The sequence below is a fragment of the Hipposideros armiger genome, unplaced genomic scaffold, assembly GCF_001890085.2.
Source record: "Hipposideros armiger isolate ML-2016 unplaced genomic scaffold, ASM189008v1 scaffold_739, whole genome shotgun sequence".
Taxonomy (NCBI): Eukaryota; Metazoa; Chordata; class Mammalia; order Chiroptera; family Hipposideridae; genus Hipposideros; species Hipposideros armiger.
In genome coordinates, this window is record NW_017732089.1 from 508,513 (window position 1) to 529,715 (window position 21,203).

The following is a 21,203-nucleotide window of genomic DNA, read 5'->3' on the forward strand; positions in this document are numbered from 1 at the left end:
CCCCTCCGGGTCCTCCCACCCCACTCGGCTCCCTCCTTTCCCAGCCAACGCCGCCCCTCGCGCGCTCTGGCGCCGCCGCAGCCGTCGCCGCCGGGTGAGTCTCGCGTCGCTGCAGCCGGCGCGCTCCAAGCTCTCTGCTCCTTCCCCCTCCCCTTTTCCCTGGGGGGGCGGAGAAGGGGGGGGGTCCACGATGTGACTGTATGTGTGTCCGTCCCGGAACCGGAAGTGGTTGTGGAGGAGCGGGCGATGGGGAGGAATGGGGGGGCTTAGGGGGCGGGTGTCTGTCTGGTGGGTGGCAGAGTTCAGCTCCCTGGAGAAGGAGGGACGTCCCAAAGAAGGGTCTTTGAGGAAGGGGTTGGGGGAGACATCAGGAGAAGGCTCTCAGGAGCTGTCTCAGGGGAGCGAGGGCTTTTGGGGGATAGCTGGGGTCCAACAGATAAACCACTGTGCAGCCTGAGGGAGGTACTTCTTGGCCTAAGGCCTTGGGTAGGCAGGGGCGAAGTTCTCACAGAAGCGTGTGGGGGGGAGACTAGAGGAAGTGGCTGGGCCTGAACTGGCACTGTGCCTGACACAAGGGCTTGTGCATCCCCCCAGTACTCAGCTCTGCCTTTTGTGCCAATCCTCGGGGCAGGGACCCTTCTCTTCCAACTCTTCTGTGCTCTGACCCCTGGTTACCTGTGGCCCTGTGGAAGGAAGAAGGACCAGTGTCTGAGCCCAGGAGTGGAACCCAAACACTGGTGACAGAGTTCATCCTAGTTTCGGGGAATTGGATTTATTATCCTTGTATCCACATAGAGGGTGACACTGCACTCCTGTTATTATATACTTGCACCTTTGGATTGTTGGTTGGGGGTCTGCCTGCCTTCCTGGCTGACTGCTGACAGAATTCCTGAGGTCTTCCACAGTTCTCTGGTGGCTGCACCTTCATTGGCCGCTGTAACCCAGACAATTTGTTTACAGAAAGTTCAGGAGCCCTGGAAAGGAGAAAGAATAAAACGACAGGAGGAAGAGAGAGAGAGGGTAAGAAAACTTGGGGTTAATGGCTTTTCTGGTTTGGGGGAGAAGGGGATCATAATGGGTTTTTGTGGGGACAGTGTGACAGAACTCTTCAAGTAATAGCAATTGCTGTGGGAGAAAAATGAACCTTTTCCTAGTGTTTCTTGGGGGTGCCTAGGAAGTTTTTGTGTAACAAGGTGGCTCTGAACCCCATCAACCTTTCATTTCTACTCATCAGGAACGAGTTGTGAAATGCTCAAGTGAAATCACTAAGTAGTGTTGCATTGTGTCCAAATGAGAAATTCTACTTTGGGGACAAATGGGCCCTAGTTGTCAGTATAGTCCTTATGACATAGCTTATGGAATTGCTTTCCTGTATTTGGAACAAGTAGAGTTGAGTTTAGAGTGGGGTTCATATCCTTACTATTGCAGCGGAGTGTTTGGAGTGTATCTGCTGAGCGATTAGAATCTCACACAGGGTTATTTGAATTTGATGTGGCAGGGTGAAGTTTTCTGGTTCATAGGTAGTTTGAAGTAAAGTGGATAAAACTGTATAGAGTGAACTCCAGAAGTAGGTCTGAAAGAATTCAAAATATGAGGCTTGATGGTGATAGAGTTTCAGGTAGCCTGAAAAAGACAGTGTATGATCCAAAAGATTTTGAGTTCAGAGCTTACAATCCTAGAGGTGTCTGCAAAGACCCAATTCCAGGCTGGTTTATACAATGTATTCCCCATAGGTTTCTCAGCCAAGTTGATGATTAAATCATGATTAAATGTTAGTTGCATATCCCCTCTTCTCCAGCCCCCATTTTTTTTTTCTGCCACACATTGCCCAGATCCATCATTTATAGTGGAATGGGCAGGGCAAGGGGAACTACTGTATTCTTCCCACAGAGTACAGGGTATGATGATGCAGCGGTGCCCGGGGAAGAAGATGCTGTCCTACATTGCCAGCTGTGTGGCGGTACTGGTCCTGTTGGTCTGTTTGGCATGGTGTGATGAGTGTCCACAGTAGAATAGAGATAAACCTGTTCTGAGTTATTTTGTACTTGGGAGAGTTTACAGACAATAGGAAGGCCCTAAATCCTATTGGGATGGCCCTTTTTGAATGCCCTTCTTGAACCCAGGACCTGAGAGAAAGATTTTGTTTCCTTACTGAGAAAAAAATGGTTCTGTGTGTTTCTTCACTTCAAGTCCTTAACTGATACTGCAACCTTTCTGCAGTTGTGCATTTGGGGACAGTTTTGCTCAATAGTGTCTGAGATCCATGGATCAAGTTCTTTATGTAGTTGAATTTGAGTTGATTGTTCTTTGCATCTGTATTTCTTTTTTTTTTTTTAAGATTTTTATTGGGGAATTGTGGGGATGGGAACAGTGCTGGGGAATTGGGGTAAGGGGAACAGATAAGTTGCTGTCGTTTTGTTCTTCAGTCTAGTTGTGGAGGACGTGGTTTCACTGGCCCAAGTTGACACCATCATTGCGCTCTTCCCGGGCGAGGTAGATCAGTCGCCGGCTTCCGGATGGCCGCCCACTGGCTCACGCTGTCTGCTGGCTACATACGTAGCCCATGGCAACCCACTGCCACAGGGGCTGCAGCCTACAACCCACTGCCACAGGGGCTGCAGCCTACGCCGTCGCCGGCGACTCACAGCAGCCCAGCTCCAGGTTGAGCTGTTGTTCAGCATCTTAGCTGTGGAGGGCAGTGTCACTGGCCCTCATATGTGGGATCCGAACCGGGGCCCTCTGGCATCCCAAGCCAGTTCTTAACCATCGCGCCACTCGGCCGGCCCCTGTATTTCTTGTAAGTGCTTCTAGGTGGTGATTACTAAGCTGGAGGCTGTAGAACTGATACTTTTGGGTGGTTCCTTTGTAATTATGTGGTCTTTATGTAATTTTCACTAATTGTCACTAATAGTCTTCATCACAAAGAAGTATTTCTCTCCCTTTCAGGAGCACTTTGAGTATTTTATTCTTTGCTGCCTTTATCCCATCACCATATGCCTTATGAATTTGTTTTAAGAGGTTTGTTCTCTATCCTTTACCCAAATAGAAGCTTAGTAGAGTAGTAAATTATTCAGTTATCCACTGATGTAGGACCTAGAATTAGATTCCAGAAGTCTTGATTCTTAGGTCCATTCCCTAGTTACTAAACTTGGTTGGTGCAAGTATTTCATGATGTTCTAAAGGTTGGTTGTGTTAAGAGAATGTCATTTTCCTGAGAAAAGAAAATCGTGGTTTATTTGAAAAAACAACAATAAAAAAATTATAGTAAGTACCAGGAAAGAGGTGGCGGTCTTCACCATGTCTACCAAAACTGCATGCTGGGGCAGTGACATCTTTATTCCTGGATGGCTGGTAGCACTGTGGAAGGATGGGCAAAAGGGCAAAGCTCTGGTGCAGGAGTTCAAGTTTTACTATGTTTCATGCATGTTACTTAATATTGTCTTTTTTCTTTACCTCCTCGGTGCTTCCAAGATTTCTTTTGAGATTGGTAAAGAAATATTTGTATGTAGTTCCTTGAACTTCTTGAAAGAAAAGTACTGTCCAACTTAATTATAGTAAAACTCCTTTTTTATTAACAAAACAGTTAAGGCACAGTACAGTAGTAAAGTTGAAATTAGAACCCAGATTTTCAATCTGCCAGTATACTTCTTCCCATTTATTATGTTTTTTCTTCTTTTCCTGTTCTTTGGGGCTATGATAGAAGCCTTTCACTTCATTCCCAGTCTAGGGTAAACCAGTTGTTTTTTTGTTTTGTGTTTTTTAATATATTGGCATAATCATCAAAACTGGTGCTCTGTGTAGAGATGAAATTTCCCTGGAATATCATTGGGTTCTTTGGGTTTAGGAATGTTGGTACGTGTCTGTTCGGATGTCAGGATGGTTTGGTGAGAGTTCCTCCACAAAGGCGAGTTAAGAGGATAAATGGTAAAATGGACAGTAAACAAGTATTTGAGTGACCTGGTCCCAGGGGCACCATTTATATGTCTTCTGGCAAGAGCCTGCCTTCTTGGCTCTCAGTTTGATTTCATTTCAGGGATACAGAGATTTAAGTCAGCCTCATCAGAACAGTGGTATAGCATTTCTCAGGTATCATTTTGCAAGCAAATATCGTTTCTAGTTGGCCAAGCAGTACTCTCTCTCCATGTACCCCTATTTTGGGCTGACATACTTATCAGAAGCCCACAAAGCACATTTATCATTTTGTGTTAGGACCAGCTATGGTTCTGATCTTCAGTTTTATTCTCTTAAAAACCAAAGCAGAGTGATAGACTGGGTATCTATGGAAGTGGCCTTTTATTGAGTTTACTCACTCTGGACATTCCAAAATCAGTTATCATGGTGGCCGAGAAAGGTTTCACAGGATGAGCGCAGAGAATATAATCTTTAACTGCATTTTGCTGTCATCAGAACTTCATTTCTAAAAACAGTGAGAACTATCTGAAAAAATGTATAGCCCAGTCCTGAAAACATTCTAAAATTTTTTTTTTTAAAGATTTTATTGAGGAATTGGGGAAGGGGAACAGCCAAGTTGTTGTCCTTCAGTCTTAGTTGTGGAGGGCGCAGCTAGCTCAGCTCCAAGTCCAGTCACCATCCGGCCGCCTGTCGGCAGCTTTCGGCCACTCAGCTCAAGGTGCCATGTTCAATCTTAGTTGTGGGTGGACATAGCCCACCATCCCATGTTGGAGTCGAACCAGAAACTTTGTTGTTAGGAGCATGTGCTCTCACCAGCTGAGTCATCCTGCCACCTGCTGGCAGCTCAGTGGCAGCTCAGCTCGGGCACAGCTCACTGGCCCATGTGGGAATCGAACTGGTGACCCCGTTGCTCAGAGCTCGCACTCTTAACCAACTGAGCCACTCGGCTGGCCCGGAAATATTCTAAATTTTAATTCATGAATTAAGCCACAACATCAGAACATCAGAAAGTATGTACTTCAATTGTATGGTTTTGATCTCTTATAGAACCCGTTCCCTAACTTGCTCTGCTATTTACTGTTTGCCTCCAATTTCCTCTTTTGAAAAATGGGGATTACAGTACCCTACTTCATAGAATTGTGGTGGAGATTAAATGATGGGACAGTTGTCAAGTGCTTAGAACACTACCTTGAACACAGTAAGGACTTAATAAATGTTAATGGTAATATCGTCTACCCATCACTTTGTAGACCTTCTTCGTAGGAACCTAATGGCTGTATGTTCCTCAGAAACTGCTTCACCTGAACCACTTGTAGGACAATATGAATAGATACAGTCTTTTTTGGGAGGGAAGGGCCTCGTCACAGGAATCCTATCTGAGGACATTCTTATTTTCAGGCTCTCAGTTCCTCCTAAATTTTCACATCCGTAATGTGTTTACTTCCTTGACACTTTAGGGGGAAATTATATATTAGACACCCCTTTCTTTTACTCTCCAGCCTAATTCTTTGTTTCATTTCTACCATACAACACCACTGTTGTCTGTTTCATTTCTCTCGGCTAAAAGATTAGACAAACTGGGGTCATGGAGTAGGTTTGAGCTCCTAGCAATGTTTTCAAAACCTGTATGTGTGGAGTCCAGTGTCGTTCGGTTCATTAAATATGGAGTTGCTCACTGGGTCGTGAGTCCTATATTAGAGACTGTGGGGAAGATCCCTGCTTCCTGAAAAGCTTGACAAGAATGGATCCTCTTAAACTGTGATCTGATTGTTTCTTGATTTCTCTTGGCCTGAGGAGGACCTGAGGCCCCTTTTTAAAGCTAATGGTGGAAGGAAAAGGTTAGCACTTGTTTTGCGGACTGTTGGTATTTCATAACTTGGGGGGCAGGATTTGCCTGTGGTCAGTCCTCTCAGTCATTTAATATTGAGCCTTATTTGTGTGAAGCAGTTATGGTCAGATTTGGTGCATTAGTCTCCTTTCCTTTGCTACCTGTTAGGAAAAACTGAAATTCAGTTCTGCTTCCCTTTATAGGATTTATGGAAATTGAGGGTGCTGTTTAATAGAGCAAAAATGTGGTGCGATTTTTGGAGAAAGATAAGAAACAGGGTTATGTTTAGAGGGATGTCCTTTCTGCTGTCCTTTGTTGAAGATCTTTTCTAACTTCCTTAGTCACTACTTGAAACCCAGTTCCTGTGCCCAGTTTACACTCCAGCTTTTACTATCTCTGGTATCTGCCACCAGCATATAGTCAGTGGGACCTGTGGCTGTAAATCTCAGGTCCTTCTGCCCCCCACCCCACCCCCACCTCAGTTGGTTGCTCTTGGCTGAGGGTAGCAGCATGGTGATAATATTTATTTCCTGCTGTTCCTCATTTCCCCATTTCACCAGTCTCATACCTCCTCTTCACTTGCATTCTGCTGGGCCAGATCTTACCTGGTCCAGGATTTTGGGAAGCTACTCTTGACCAACATACTATACTGCCAATTAAGCATTTTTAGGAGAAGTGATCCGAGTGTGAAAATGAGTGAGTGGTGGGATGCCTGGATTCTGTGCCCGTCTGTGACTTGCAGTGTGATCGAGGGATTACTTTTCTTGCTTATTCGTCACTCCCAAAGTTTTAAGCTCAGTTATCATCTACAAACAGAGAATCACTTGAACTCTTTGAAGCCTAGTGTTTGAGAACTATAAAGCAGGAGTCTAGTAATGTGTATGTATTCTGGCCCACTGTTGTCCTTATTCTGAATCCCGTTAGGTGGAAACCTGGGGTGCTAGTGATACAACCCTCTTTTATTTATTTATTTATTTTTCTATTTTTTTAGCTGAGCCATCCTGCTACCTGTTGGCAGCTCAGCGGCTGCTCAGCTCGGGCTGGACTCGAACCGCTGTTGCTCAGAGCTCAAACTCTTGAGCGAGCTCTTAACCAACTGAGCCACTCGGCCGGCCCCTACTACAACCCTCTTTTAAACTAGTAACTTCTAGGCTTTCACTGCTCAGCCCAGAGTGTGTGGTACCCAGTGCAGCACCATGGATGTTCTTAGACCTTGGTGGGATCAGTAGGACGTCGCCCCAGATATCATCTGGTACTCAGAAAATATCTTTATTTTGATTCCTGCCAATTTCAAACTTTAATTCCCCTAGGCAGTTTGTGTTCTGGCTTAGAACCCATTCAAGCTACATAGAACTATAGATGTCTCCATTGGAACACTTGAAATTTTTTATTTCAAGGAAGGTAGATTTGAGGGATAAAGGAAAAGAGGAACACTGATAGGCACCCTGCTGTTTGAAGCCAATTAGTAGTTTGCTTTGTGAGACTTCGCTTTGTGGGACATCTCTTCCTCTTTTCATAACTTCAATTTCTCTTTTGTCCACAATGGAAAGTAATGCTCATTCTGTTTCTTTAGGATATGGGAAACATTCTGTGGGTAAATGAGATGTGGACGAGTATGAGTTCTTTCATGAGCATCTTAATTAAGATAGCCCCTTTTGGATGGGAGTACAGTACTGAGTGGCTCTGATCAATGGGACTAATATGCTAGATCCTAAGGTCTTGACTTGTTGCTAGTTCCCAGCAGTGTGCATAGGGGCCAAAGAAGAGACCAGGAACTCCTTAACTCTTCTTCTCCATTGCTAAGTTTTTTCAGATTTATTCCTGAGTGCGATGTGGTCTCTCTTTTCTTTCTTCAGGTAGAATGGAAGAATCTCACTTCAATTCTAACCCATACTTCTGGCCTTCCATCCCCACAGTCTCAGGACAGGTAGGTGGGGTTTGTGTTTTTGCTCCTGCATTGTGTATTTTTTTCAACTCTATGAGTAGTAAGTTCTATTACTATGGAGACTGAAGCAAGATAAACCACATGCTTTTTCACTGGGTCCCCATCACTGAGAATTATATAGTGTTTCTGTCTTGGCTTCTCTCTCAAAGCCCAAAGATATTAGCTGCTCGTTCATGATCTCCAAGGAGGAGGACAGACAATGCGAAGTGCTTAGGGAGCAGACAAAACCAGACTCTCCCTGAAGAAGCCACTCCCCGCCCTCTTCCTTTACATTTATTTATTTATTTATTTATTATTGACATACGATGTTAGACTACTAGTTTCTGGTGTACATGATAGAGATTAGACATTTATATACGTTACGAAGTGAACACCATGATGAGTCTTGTGCCCATCTGGCGTCATACATAGTTATTACAATATTATTGACTATATTACCTATGCTGTACTCCACATCCCCATGACTATTTTTATAATTGTCAGTTTGTATTTGTTAGTCCCCTTCACCTTATTGGCCCATCCCCCCACCCTCTCCCATCTAGCGACCATCAGTTTGTTGCCTTCCTCTTCCATTTCTTTTAGATTGAGAACACAATGTTCATCAACAAGATGAAGGATCAACTGCTGCCAGAGAAGGGGTGTGGGCTGGCTCCACCCCACTACCCCACCTTGCTGACAGTGCCTGCCTCAGTGTCCCTGCCCTCGGGCATTAGTATGGACACAGAGTCCAAGTCAGACCAGCTGACCCCACATAGCCAGGCATCCGTTACCCAGAATATCACGGTGGTCCCTGTGCCGTCTACAGGACTGATGACTGCTGGTGAGCAACTCTGCTCTTCTCCAATCTGAGGTGTTGATCTTCCATGATCAGTACCCCAGGCTGGAGGGCTTCAGGGACATGGGGAGTGGGAAATGTGTTTGATTATTCAATCAAATTTTTATTAAGTGCCTACTGTATGCCTAGCAATGCACTAGGCATTGTGGGGGATACAAAGAAGTAGAAGATGCGGTCCCTGCCTTTGAGGAGGTGACATTCTTTCCTTCTCTGAATCAAGGAGTCTCCTGTTCTCAGAGGTGGAGAAGAGAAGGGAGTCAATCAAGGGGTAAATCTCACTGTTACCGGGGGTGGGGTGGGGACAGGGGTTAGGAGACCATTATTTTTCTACAGGGTTTGGGGTTTCCTATGTACTGTGGGCTGGGGGCGGTGGTGAGGGGTTAATTAGACAATGATCTGGGGGAAATTAAATAGGATTAGGATCAGGACTGGACAACATGACACCATCTGCGTTTTCTCCCAATCCTAGGTCCTGGTTTGGTAATCACGTCCCCCTCAGGCTCCCTTGTGACCACAGCCTCATCAGCTCAGACCTTCCCCATTTCGGCTCCCATGATTGTCTCAGCTCTTCCCCCTGGCTCACAAGCCCTGCAGGTGGTCCCTGACCTCTCCAAGAAGGTATCAACAGCCCTAACGGAGGAAGGAGGCGGAGGTGGTGGTGGAGGTGGCAATGTGGCTCCTAAGCCCCCACGGGGGCGAAAGAAGAAGCGGATGCTGGAATCAGGACTGCCCGAAATGAATGACCCTTATGTCCTGTCTCCTGAGGATGATGATGAACATCAAAAAGATGGAAAGACCTATAGGTATGAATCAGAGCTGGGGCAGGATGGGGTGATGATCCCTGTCTCAACTTGCCTACCTTGTCTGTGTCCTGCCCCTAATCAGGCTGTATGCTCTGCCAGCTTTCCACCTCAGATCCATGTGCATGCCAGGTGTTCTGTCGTGGGGCAGGAAGGTAGAACTTCTAGCACTTCTCTGGTGCCTCTTCCCCCAAGATACAGACCCATTTCACCCCTTCCCTTTTGGGGTCGTCAGCATTGACTGATTTTTGAGTAGCATAATACAGTTTCTTTCTTGTAATGAGGCTTTAGAGTGGGTTTGAGACTCCGTCTCCAGCTCCTTTTTGCTTTCTACATTTTCCATTCCTGTTTTTCCAAGAAACCTTTCTGGTAAGCCCCTCACCAGTGTGCTATCCACTGGTTCTTGGACCATATTTGAGCATTGATCCTGCCTGACCCTGCATGGTTGGGATGATGGGAGGGGTCTATATAAAAAGGTGGGAGGAATAGATTGCCTCCCTTCCCCTGCCCTGGAACATAATGCTTATAAAATGACTGTTTGCTCACTTTCTAATTCATGGAAGTCATTTTGATTTTTCGCTGGCTTTAAGTGTCTATTGTCAAAAAGCATTATATCTGCATGTAGTACTCTACAAAAATAATTACATAAGTAAACTTGCCTGCCCTTTGAAAGTTGGGAATCTTTTAATCCCCTTGAGAGCTATCAAGGGCCCTAGTGGGTTTGGGGAGTTTGGTCCCAGTGTACAGAGTGGGGTGACCACTGTCACAGCTTTGACGCAGACAGGGGCAGATGTGCATGGCTGGGAGACTGGGTCTGTCCTTAGTGTACCGAGATGGGCAATGTTGTTCCCATTTTAGGAGCGAAGGGAACTGCGGCACAGGAAATGGACAGAGCCTTGGGCTCATGGATTCAGTTCCCGGCTCCACCACGAACTTGCTGTGTGACCCTGGGCAAGTCCTTTCCCCCTCTCTGGGCCTCAGTTTCCTCATCTGTAAAATGGGGAGAATTCTGTTTCTGCCTCCCGTTTGTTGGGAGTATATATCAGATAAGATTTGAAATGTTGGGAACTTCAAACCAGATAAGAAATAGTCATCATTTAGCATTTATTACTTGTATTGTGCACTTCTACTGTGGAGAGTAGCTACCACTACAGAGCATTTAAATCCCTCTTTGTTAGTGAAAATGAGGGGAGTGTTGCTATGCAGAAAGTATTGAGCACTTCAGAATTCCAGTTTATAATCCGAAAGTTCATTGCAGCTTTATTATTACAGGTGTACCCCACTTTATACAATAAAAGTGTTCCTGGAAAATGTTTACATCATATCATATTATAAAGGTACCTGACAAGTTTGATTCATTTAAAAGCATTCTTTTATACATCATTTCATAAAATGGAAATCCCTGTTAAATATATTTTATAGAAATCTCCAATTTCATGTATTTGCTTAAAGTGAGGTCATTGTGACATGGAGACGCCTATACAAAATTTACTGTGGTCGGAGTAGTGGGAGGGTTCTCTGACACCCTGTGGAGCCCTTCACATGGATCAGGGTCCTCTGATTCTGTCAAGGTTTTTTGGTTGGTTGGTTTTTTGGACCCACATTAAAGCTATCTCTGGACTTCCCAAACTGTGTATATAGGAAGAAATGTGAATACGCAATTGGAAGGAAGCCCTGATGGGATTTTGCACCCCCTCAATGTTTTCGGAATTCTTGACAGGTCCCATGCCCAGGTAACTAAAGAGAACTCTGAAATTTAAGGGCGACTAATTATATTCTAGGTGGATGGAATTTCTTCAGAAACTCAGAACTCTGGAGTTCCAGAGGAATCTTTTTAATCACAAAGAATCCCTCTTTCGATGCATGTGTGGGTTAACCACATCCATTCCTGTAGCCAGTGGCATTTGACTGCGTATTGCGGGAATTAGGTCCTGTTACTCTGGGCGTCAACTTATTTCTAGCTCTTCGTTCCCATCTGTAAAATGGGAAGATCAATCGTGGCCCTCATCTATCTTGTGGAAATGTTTTGAGGGAAAAATCAGAGTATTTGAAATTATTTTTGAGCATCTCAGGAAAAAATGGGATAATTCAAAGTGGTTATTGTAAGCAAGGCTATTGCATTGCATGCCTCCAAAGGGGCACCGTTCTTTTGTTGGATGTGAATGGTACCCCCTGGAGTTGTGTACTCAGTGATATGGGGTGCTGGCTTTTCTATCCCCTGCCAACTGCCACAACTCTCCTAAATCAGATTTCTTTCTGACCACTTAACACCTTGTATTAAAAGACTTATACTCTTTTATTTGGCTTCATAGGATTTCAGAGGTAGAAATACTTCAATGGTCTCCCAAGGCAGTCCCTTCTCTATAGTTTTAGTCTTCTAAACATTCCTGGCAGATGATTGCCTAGCTTCTCTTTGAATATCTCTAATGTGAAAAATCTTAAATTAGGCTAGAACGAGTCGGCAAACTGCGGCTTGCCTGCATGTGGCTCACGAGCCACAGTTTGCCGACCCCTGGGCTACAATCATGGCTTTGTAGTAAATAACTGCCCTTTGGCCAATTACTTAACCTTTCTGAGCCTTTGTATTCCTTTCTGTAAAATAGGGATAATACTTGCCAGATTGTTGTGAAGGGTGAAAACAATGTATTTAAAGAGCCTGATCCTGGTGCTTGACAGGCAGTATCAGGCGCAACAACAAATGGCAATTACTATTATTATCATTATTATCATAATCATTGTACCTAGTACCTTTTGAGACCAGCTTGTTTTGTTGCCGTCTACTATTGATGAATATAAGTTTTGCACATCTTTCCTAGTTGAAAACTTTAATGAAGAGGGTTATTGTCTCTTTATAATTAATTTCATATTAAGGGTACAGTTGTCTGTTCAACACTCACAAACTAAATGAGATTTTGTTTGAGTTAAAGTGAATGTGGTGTTGCACCTATCTGAGAAATTTTAGAAGGGAAATTATTTTGTAACTTCAGTACAGTTCCTGTCCAAGTGACAATGTGTCAAGTTTCTAATCTCAGTCTTAGTGAAACATAGTAGCATGAGCTCATTCATGAGCACTAGTGCTGTTAATTAACATTAATGCAATTTTATTATTAGAGAACACTTGGCTTACTTTGACTGCCCTGGGTGTTTGCTGGCCCTTTTCTTGGGCCAGATATTTTATCTCTCCATTTTACAGACCAGAAAATTGAAGTTTAGATTGATGAGCAAGCCTGTAACTGAACCCTGAATAGAGCCCAGGTGTCTAGACTTCCACTGGCTGTCTTCCATTGGCTGTGTCCTTTGGACTGTGCTACCTATAAACAGAACCTCCCTACCTCCCATACAGTGGTTGGGCATCCAATAGTCAGGGATTGGTAAACTGATAATTGGGTTTCCTTTAGAGTTATCAGGTAACTAGGGTAATAGAAATTGGCCTTAATGATTGGAATTTTAATAGAAGCATTAATATAGGGACCACACCCCCAACTAACAGTGATATATCTTTTTCTCTGAGGAACTCAGAGTTCTTTGTAGTCTTGATCTGTTATTCTCTAAAAATTCTCTGAGAACATAAAAAAGAAGAAATTATCCCCTGTAACATCCCAGGTCCCTTTTAACAGAGATAAGTTGGGAGTACCCAAAGAAGAGGGACTTGCCCCAGTTACTTGGCTTCCACATTGTGTGCTGTGGTGACTTATTTAGGAATGCTAGGGTTCTAGTTCACATATATATAGATAGCTTTTACCCAGTAAAGTCTGAATAGTTATGGCTTGTCCTGCTCAGAGGCCTCCTTATTTGATATTGTCAGGCAGTGTCAGAGCAGGAAGAATTACCAACTCAGTTGATGAGTGAAAGTGTATTCAGATGCCATTGATGTCACCCAAAGTGCTGACATTGGCTCCATGTGTGAGGAAAGAGGAAAGGTTTAGCACGGAAGCTCAGTGTTTTGCAGATCTTATTTTCCCAAATATCTGAGGGGTATAACCCACTCCCAGCATTTACCTTGGCTCATTGCAAAAGTAGTTCTCATTTGATTGCCAAGGGGTTGGGGTTGGGGGCGGCTGGTGAAACATCAGATACAGGGTGGAGGCCAAACATACATGGTTTGGAAAAGCCTCTCCAAATACTGTAATTCTGATACTTCCCCACCCCCATTCCTTTAGGAATCCCTGGCAAAAAGGAAGTAAGTGGAAATCTGAGAGAAGGCAAATTGCCTGAGGTGACAGGAGAGAAGTCCTTCTGGGTAATCTAGTCAGTTTGTCCTCATTCTCTCGGGAGCTTGAGGAATACCTGAGGGATTCACATAGGAAATTGGGAAAAGGAGTTCTTTAAAAGTTTGAAATTAAGGTATAGGCAGAAGGAAGACAGAAGGTAGCTGATAATCCTGGCCCAGAGAAATTCACATCAGTCCAGAGCCCAAAATATTTTCCTGTCTTACCTGGTTGAATTCTTCGTTTTTGTACACACTTAGGGACTTCAGTTATTCAGCAAACATGTAATGAGTATATTGTGCTGGTCTGTGTTAGAAGCTTCAGCTATAAAGATAAATAAAACAGAGCTCCTCCCCCCACAGGCCTTACAGTGTAGTTGGAACAGGAGAGAGAGCAGAGAGGTTGGCTTCTTTGGAAGTGGAGGGGAGGGTTCAGCAGTGCCCGTTTGGTGGAAAGGGTTCTAACCACTGCCCTCGCTTGGCCCAGGTGCCGGATGTGCTCACTGACATTCTACTCAAAGTCGGAGATGCAGATCCACTCCAAGTCACACACCGAGACCAAGCCCCACAAGTGCCCACATTGTTCCAAGACCTTCGCCAACAGCTCCTACCTGGCCCAGCACATCCGTATCCACTCAGGGGCCAAGCCCTACAGTTGTAACTTCTGTGAGAAATCCTTCCGCCAGCTCTCTCATCTCCAGCAGCACACCCGGTAAGGCTGCTCTTGGTTTTACCCTACTACCTGGCCGCAAACCCCTCACCCCAAGGCCATGTCGCCTGCGCCTACTCTTCTTTCCACATGTTTTCTTTTTTGACTTTGCCCTTGGGAGCCTCAAGTCTCTCCCGTTACTGTGTATGAAAAATAAACTATGCCCTAGTACTTTGGGGGGGCCTGGAAAATTGTGATCTCCAATCCCAAAGTCTGGAACGATTTTTGTGGTTTCTCTCTGTGTCTGTGTTTGGAAATCTTCTGCAGAGCAGGCCCTGCTTTTACTATATGCTTCAGTTCAGAGCCAAGGTGTGCATTCAACTTCAGGTCCATGGGGAACAGGCGGTATTGGTCTTTGTTCAAATTACTGTTTGGAAGCAGGGTATCTGTGGTGAGTGTGTAACCTTAGAGCCAAGCGGAGGGTTGACAAGGCTGAAATTTTTAAGGTTACCAGGAGCCAGGGGTTGCAGCTCTTCATCATCTCACTGCCATTCTAGCCACCGACTTAAGATCAGCAACAACCTAGATCTCGGTGTCCTTTATTAGCCTATCCAGGCTGGAGTATGTTTGGGAGGAGGGAGGAGGGGGTGCTCTCATCCGTCAAGCAACATCATTTCACCCAGCAGAGAGCTGAGCCCGAGGTGTCGAACTGCTTCCTCCTCCCCCCTTCCCTCCTCTCCTCTCCGGCAGGATCCACTCCAAGATGCATACGGAGACCATCAAGCCCCACAAGTGCCCGCACTGCTCCAAGACCTTCGCCAACACCTCCTACCTGGCCCAGCACCTCCGTATCCACTCGGGGGCCAAGCCCTACAACTGTTCCTACTGCCAGAAGGCCTTCCGCCAGCTCTCCCACCTCCAGCAGCACACACGGTAAGGGAGAGTGGCGGGCTACTGCCCCCGCCCCGCTGGCATGCCCTCCCCACCCCCGCCCCGGACACACACAACAGCCCGCATGCGGGGGGCGGGGGAGAGACCTGGCTGGAGGAGAGACCTGGCTGGAGGAGAACACGGCTGGCATCTGCAAGAAAGAACAAATGACAGCACTGGAGAAACAAGTGGATACTCAGAGAGTCTTTCTGGGGCAAAAGCTACATTGGGGAGATGCAATGACTGTGATATTATTCCTGGATGCATGGGAGGAAGAGACTTAACTGGAACAGAGACAACTTTTTTCCCCCTCATTTTCCTCCCTGAAAACACCCACGCACACATCTTGCAAGATTTTCTCCTGGATGCCAAAGCAGGGGCATTTGATGGAAGAAGATGATACCTTTAGCCCTTAGGGCACCACTTATGAACTGGAGATATAATCAGACTTTAGCTGGGTATCAGCCTGGTGATACCTACAGCAACAAGCAAGACTCCAAAGGATGCCAGGAGTAGAGAACAAAACCAGATGTCCTAAATCGTCGCAGAGAACCAGCAAACAAAATTAAAAAGCTCATACTTCGTAAGGATGCTCACTGTTTGTGCCATGAATCTGGAGTGACTGGAGGAAGTGAACCTGCTAACTAGAAGAGTTGATGTCCCTCCGTGATATCTCAAGTTGAACTGGAGTCCAGACTCTTACTGGCCATGGGCCTCCTCACTCTGCTGCTTCTGGATGTGGTGATCCTCCTTAAAGGGGTCAGACATTGTGCTTTGAAGAGGAGGAGTCGGGCTTTCCTTAGAAGGAGACATGTCCTGTGATGTTTTCAAGGTTTTATACATGAGGTCCAGAAAAGCACCCGGTCACAAAGATGATTCTCAAGTCCTGATGAGGAGCAGGCGTCCGCGAACCGTCAGTCCTTGGCTCATCTCAGTGGAGGGCCCTGCAGTGTTTGGAAAAGAGGTCAAATTGACACTAACCTAGGCATTTCCTGCCATTAAGGGGCTGCACTGGGAAAAGCCCCAAGGAGTTTCCATAAATGTTCATATCACTGCTACTTTCCACAATTAGCATAACTGTACTTTTCTTTGACACCAGAACTTTCTCTGGGAGTGGTTTTCAAGGCTGAGGGGATGGTTTCTGGCTGTATGGTGGGGGCCAAGGAAGAAATGTTATATGTTTCTTTTTCTTGACCATCGTGTTTACCTTCTGTTTCTGAGCAGTCATCAGGGACAGTTACTATAGGAGCTGACTTATATACCAAACTGTAGTCTGCTTGTCCCTTGGCTGCTGAGCTACCAGTCCTTTTTCCCCCAGCGGAGAGGAGCCCAGCTTGAGCTGAGTGATGCAGGAAGTGAGCAGAAATCAGGCACTACAGCCTGATCTGTGTCAAAGAGGAGCTGAGGCCTCCTGGAGACCCATCTCATACTCCCACTCCTGTGGGAGGGCAGGAGTGGCCTTGAGGAGGCTTGTTGAGCCAATCCCCAAGTGTCCATGCTGACATCTTTCCCTTTCTTGTTTTCTCATCCTGTGCAGAATCCACACCGGTGATAGACCATACAAATGTGCACACCCAGGCTGTGAGAAAGCCTTCACACAGCTCTCCAATCTGCAGGTAAATGTTCCTTGGTCCACGTGAGGCATTGACTCTAAGATGTGGGGTCAAAGTGCCATTTGACTAGCACAATAATTCTCAAAATTTTTCAGGGCCCCTCACACTCTAAATAATTATTGAGGGGCTGGCCGAGTGGTGCGTTGGTTAGGAGTTGGCTTGGGACGCCAGCTGTGAGCAGCAGGGCACTGGTTCGGATCCCACATGAGGGCCAGTGATGCTGCGCCCTCTACAGCTAAGATGGTGAACAACAGCTCAACCTGGGGCTGGGCTGCCGTGAGTCGCTGGCAGTGGCGTAGGCTGCAGCCCCTGCTGCAGTGGGCTGCCATGAGCTACTGTGAGTGGCCAGCAGCCAGCGTGAGCTTTCGTGAGCTGCCATGAGCCGACGTGAGCAGCCGTCAAATGGCCGACGAGCAACTGCCTCAGCCAGGAAGAGCACAATGATAATACCAACATGGGCCAGTGAAGCGACGTCTTCCACAACTAGACTGAAGAACAAAAAGACAGCAACTTGTCTGTTCCCCTTCCCAGATTTCCCAATGCTGCTCCCTTCCCCAATTCCCCAATAAAATCTTAAAAAAAAAAAAAAAATTATTGAGGAACCTAAAGAGCTTTTGTTGATGTGGGTAATATCTATCTACATAGATATTATGAAACTAAAAAACTGGAAAGATATTTAGTAATTTGTTTAAAAATAAACCCATTGTGTGTTAATGCAAATAACATTTTCAAATACCCCTCCCCAAAAAAATTTAATGAGAAGAGGGGTGTTGTTTTACATTTTTGCACATTTATTTAGTGTATGGCTTCCCAGAAGATGGCTAGATTCTCTTGTCTGTTGCGTTGTCTTTTGCAATATTATACATCGTGGAGTCTCTGTACAAAGAGTGAAAAGAGAGACATTGTCTTATAATGATGATGATGATGAAGATGAAGAAAATAGTTTTGACCTTGGGGCTCCCTGAAAAGGTCTTAGTATTCCCTGGCAATCCCCATGCCTCACTTTGAGAACCACTGGACTGGTGGGACCAGGCATAGCCATCATTCTAACTTTCAGGATCCCAGTATGTGCTGCATGAGGTATGCTTCTTCCCTTAGCCTGTGACTCCTGAAGTTTCATTTGAAGCAGTTTCTACTTTCTTCAGATGGAAAGAACCTAGGAGGCCTGACACTCATCTCAGGGCTTTCCATTAAGGTCAAGGAGGCAGGAGGGAAGAGTCCAATGCACTTATTTTGATTTCTCCCAATTTTCTCAGTCCCACAGACGGCAGCACAACAAAGATAAACCCTTCAAGTGCCACAACTGTCATCGGGCGTATACAGACGCAGCCTCACTAGAGGTGCACCTATCTACGCACACGGTGAAGCACGCCAAGGTGTACACCTGCACTATCTGTAGTCGGGCATATACGTCGGTGAGTGCTCACTTCCTCTCCTCCCCTTCCCTCCCTTTCCCTCCCCTCCCCTGTTCCCCATAGGATTGTAGGACTACAGTCCACTTCCCCTATGTTTCTGGATAAAGATCTGTTGCAGTGAATCTGCTGCCTCCCTAGCTTCAACTTACAGCATCAGAAAGGAGAACAGAAATTAAATAGACGCAAAGCTGAGGAATTTATGGGGTGCATGATCCCTTAAGCCTACGGAGATTGCTAAGCAATGATTCTTCATTTTGAGGATAAGGCAAAATAAAGTAACTTGAAAGTTTGGGAGCAAAAAGATTTCAGTTAGACATTTTCCGGTAGACTCCAGAAAAAGGTTATCAAGTTGTTCCATTCAAAGATCTTTGAAAAAAGGACAACTTTCCCTGTGCCAATTGAATGCCCATGGTGACTCAGCTCCTTTCTGTCCAACAGTGAGCCCTGAAAGTGGCTCATGGGGAAAACTTGCCCATGGCTCCAGAATATCTCTGTATAAGTATTGCTCTTAAAGCATAGAGCCAAGGATGCTAGTTATAGGTAACCTTTCCTTCTCTTTCCTCCCTCAACTCCTTTTTATCATCTCCCTCAGGAAACCTACCTTATGAAACATATGCGCAAACACAACCCTCCCGATCTCCAGCAACAAGTACAGGCAGCGGCGGCGGCAGCAGCAGTGGCCCAGGCCCAAGCTCAAGCTCAAGCTCAAGCCCAGGCTCAAGCCCAAGCCCAAGCCCAGGCCCAGGCCCAGGCCCAAGCCCAGGCTTCCCAGGCATCACAGCAGCAGCAGCAGCAGCAGCAGCAGCAGCAGCCACAGCCACCACACTTCCAGTCCCCTGGGGCAGCCCCCCAGGGTGGGGGTGGTGGGGACAGTAACCCCAACCCTCCACCCCAGTGTTCCTTTGACCTGACCCCCTATTAGATAGTGGAGCATCATAAGGACATCTGCCTCACTGTCACCACCAGCACCATCCAGGTGGAGCACCTGGCCAGCTCGTAGAAACCTGTGCTGCCACCCACTGGGAAGAGGGGAAAGAAGTTCTGGTCCCCTCTTTCTCCAACTCCTCTTGGTGGGAAAAGTCCTCTTCTTCCTTGACAGGCCTTGTCTCCATCTCCTTGGGCCTCAGGCACGGCCTTCCTTCACAGGATACCATCCTTATTTTCAACTCTTCAAAAGGAACATCAGCCCTCCTGATTGGCAAAGGAATACTGAGCTGGTAGTATAATCCAGCAGCCTCCCCTCCCAAGCATAGCTTTTAAAAATTGGGGGTTGGTGCTCAAGGGAGGGATTTGCTATGACCTCATAGAAACTTTTCCAGTGTGGGCACTTAACTCTCTCCTTACCCTCATAATCCTCAAAGTTCAGGCTGATAGAAGACGAGAGGCTGGCCCTCCCAGATACCAGAGAGAAGGGAGCCCTAAATGCAACCAGCCTCCTGTTCTGTTCTTGCCTGCAAAAGAACAGGTTTCTCACGTGCCCCGATCCCTGGGAGCTGTTTCCTTCCCCTCGTGGTCTCACTTCAGTTCTGACGTAATGCTGGAGGAAGGAGATCTGGGTGGGGGTTAAACCCCCTTTATTTGTAAAAGCATGGGCTGAGATGTGGTCCCCAAGGGGCCAGTGATCCCCAAAATGGTCAAGGGTTGCTTAGAAGTGTGGGTTACTGTTTTCCTTGGAGCCTCTCCTCTTCTCTGCCAACCAAGGCCCTGTACTCTCTGTCTCCCTATCCCCAAATCTAAGGAGCTGTGGGAGCTTTGTTTTCTTGATAAAATCCCAAAACAAGGGGTGTTGCAGAGAAGGGAGAGTTCAGGGCAAACACAAGGACTGGACTTAGCTCCCTAGGTGCCACGGTCAGTTGCCGGACACGGATTTATATATAAATATATATATATATATATATAAATATATATATACCCACTCATCACGACCATCTTTGTTGTAACCATTTCTGCGTTTATAAATGCATTATCTCTGAGAATTTTCATATTTGATGTTTTATTTTGTCCTTTTTTTTCCCCCACCCTGTCTTCTGGCCAATGACATTTTTATTTACTTTTGTCTCCCCCCGCCCCCCTCCAAATCATGGCAGATTTCAGAGAAAAGAGAAAATGAAAAAAAAAAGTCAGGAAACCAGTTGTTATAAAGCAATTTAAAATGAAGAAAAAACTTATGTACAAACCAAGGGGTGTTTTTAGAACCTTGTATAGAAATAAATTCGTGTAAAAGGATCAGAGGCAGTGGAGCTACTGATGTGAGTGAGCATGGGGAAAAGCTATTTGGGGACATGTTCAAGGCCAGTACTAAGGATTTACACTAGAGAGTGTATATGTGAAGAATGAATGTTGTGTGATGAGATTGTGTGTGTATCCCCAGCCATAGAAGGGTACAGCTTTGATATTTCTGAAGTGAAATTTTTTTTTTTTAGCTGAGCCATCGTGCCACCTGTTGGCAACTCAGCTCAGGCCAGGCATCGAACCGCTGTTGCTCAGAGCTCGCACTCTTGCGCAAGCTCTTAACCAGCTGAGCTATTCGGCTGGCCCTGAAGTGAAATCTTGATGAGGGTTTCTACATACAAATCTTGTCATGAAGACTGCATTGTCTAAATATGAGAGAGCAAGGTTTCAGTCGTATGTTAAAACTGCTTAGCTCCTTATCAAAGAAATGCAAGCATAGCCTCTTGAAAGGCCCTACAGCCCTGCCTGAGCACTAGTGGGCTCAGTGCTAATTCCAGTTGGCATGTGTGTACATACATATATTCATTATCCTGTGGCACTTCAAACCAGAGGTTTCCAGTGGTGGAAACCATAGCCAGGTTGAAGAACACTGCTGAATAGTGCTGAGGAGTAGAGCATGGTAAAAAAACCTGGACATCAGCCCTGGCTCTACTATCAACCAGTGTTGGCCAAGATGCTTCTTCAGCTGTTAAATGAAGGGATTGGGCTAGATCACCTCCAAGATTCCTTTTTGAGAATTAAAACATCTTTAAACAGAAAAAGTGACAAAGCTCTCATGTCTGATAACATGGCTGTCCTCTGGTACTGCTGGGCATCGATGTCCTTTACCCAGTAGAG

General features: G+C 45.7%; 1 protein-coding gene across 5 annotated transcripts; it reads left to right on the top strand.

Moving 5' to 3' along the window:
- The first annotated feature begins 278 nt into the window (after positions 1–278).
- ZNF384 (zinc finger protein 384) lies at positions 279–20,118 on the top strand. 5 transcript variants are annotated; one of them, XM_019627731.1, is made up of 11 exons: positions 279–1,020; positions 7,597–7,667; positions 8,268–8,505; positions 8,741–8,788; positions 8,990–9,323; positions 10,179–10,271; positions 14,015–14,239; positions 14,927–15,109; positions 16,644–16,722; positions 17,976–18,134; positions 18,727–20,118. In XM_019627731.1, exons 2-11 carry the CDS (start codon positions 7,602–7,604, stop codon positions 19,054–19,056), a joined length of 1,755 nt encoding a protein of 584 aa, XP_019483276.1. In that variant the 5' UTR covers positions 279–1,020; positions 7,597–7,601; the 3' UTR covers positions 19,057–20,118. The 5 variants fall into 5 exon arrangements, with proteins under 5 accessions (XP_019483276.1, XP_019483279.1, XP_019483277.1 ...); XM_019627734.1 differs by lacking the exon at positions 14,927–15,109; XM_019627732.1 differs by lacking the exon at positions 10,179–10,271.
- Positions 20,119–21,203: the final 1,085 nt, after the last annotated feature.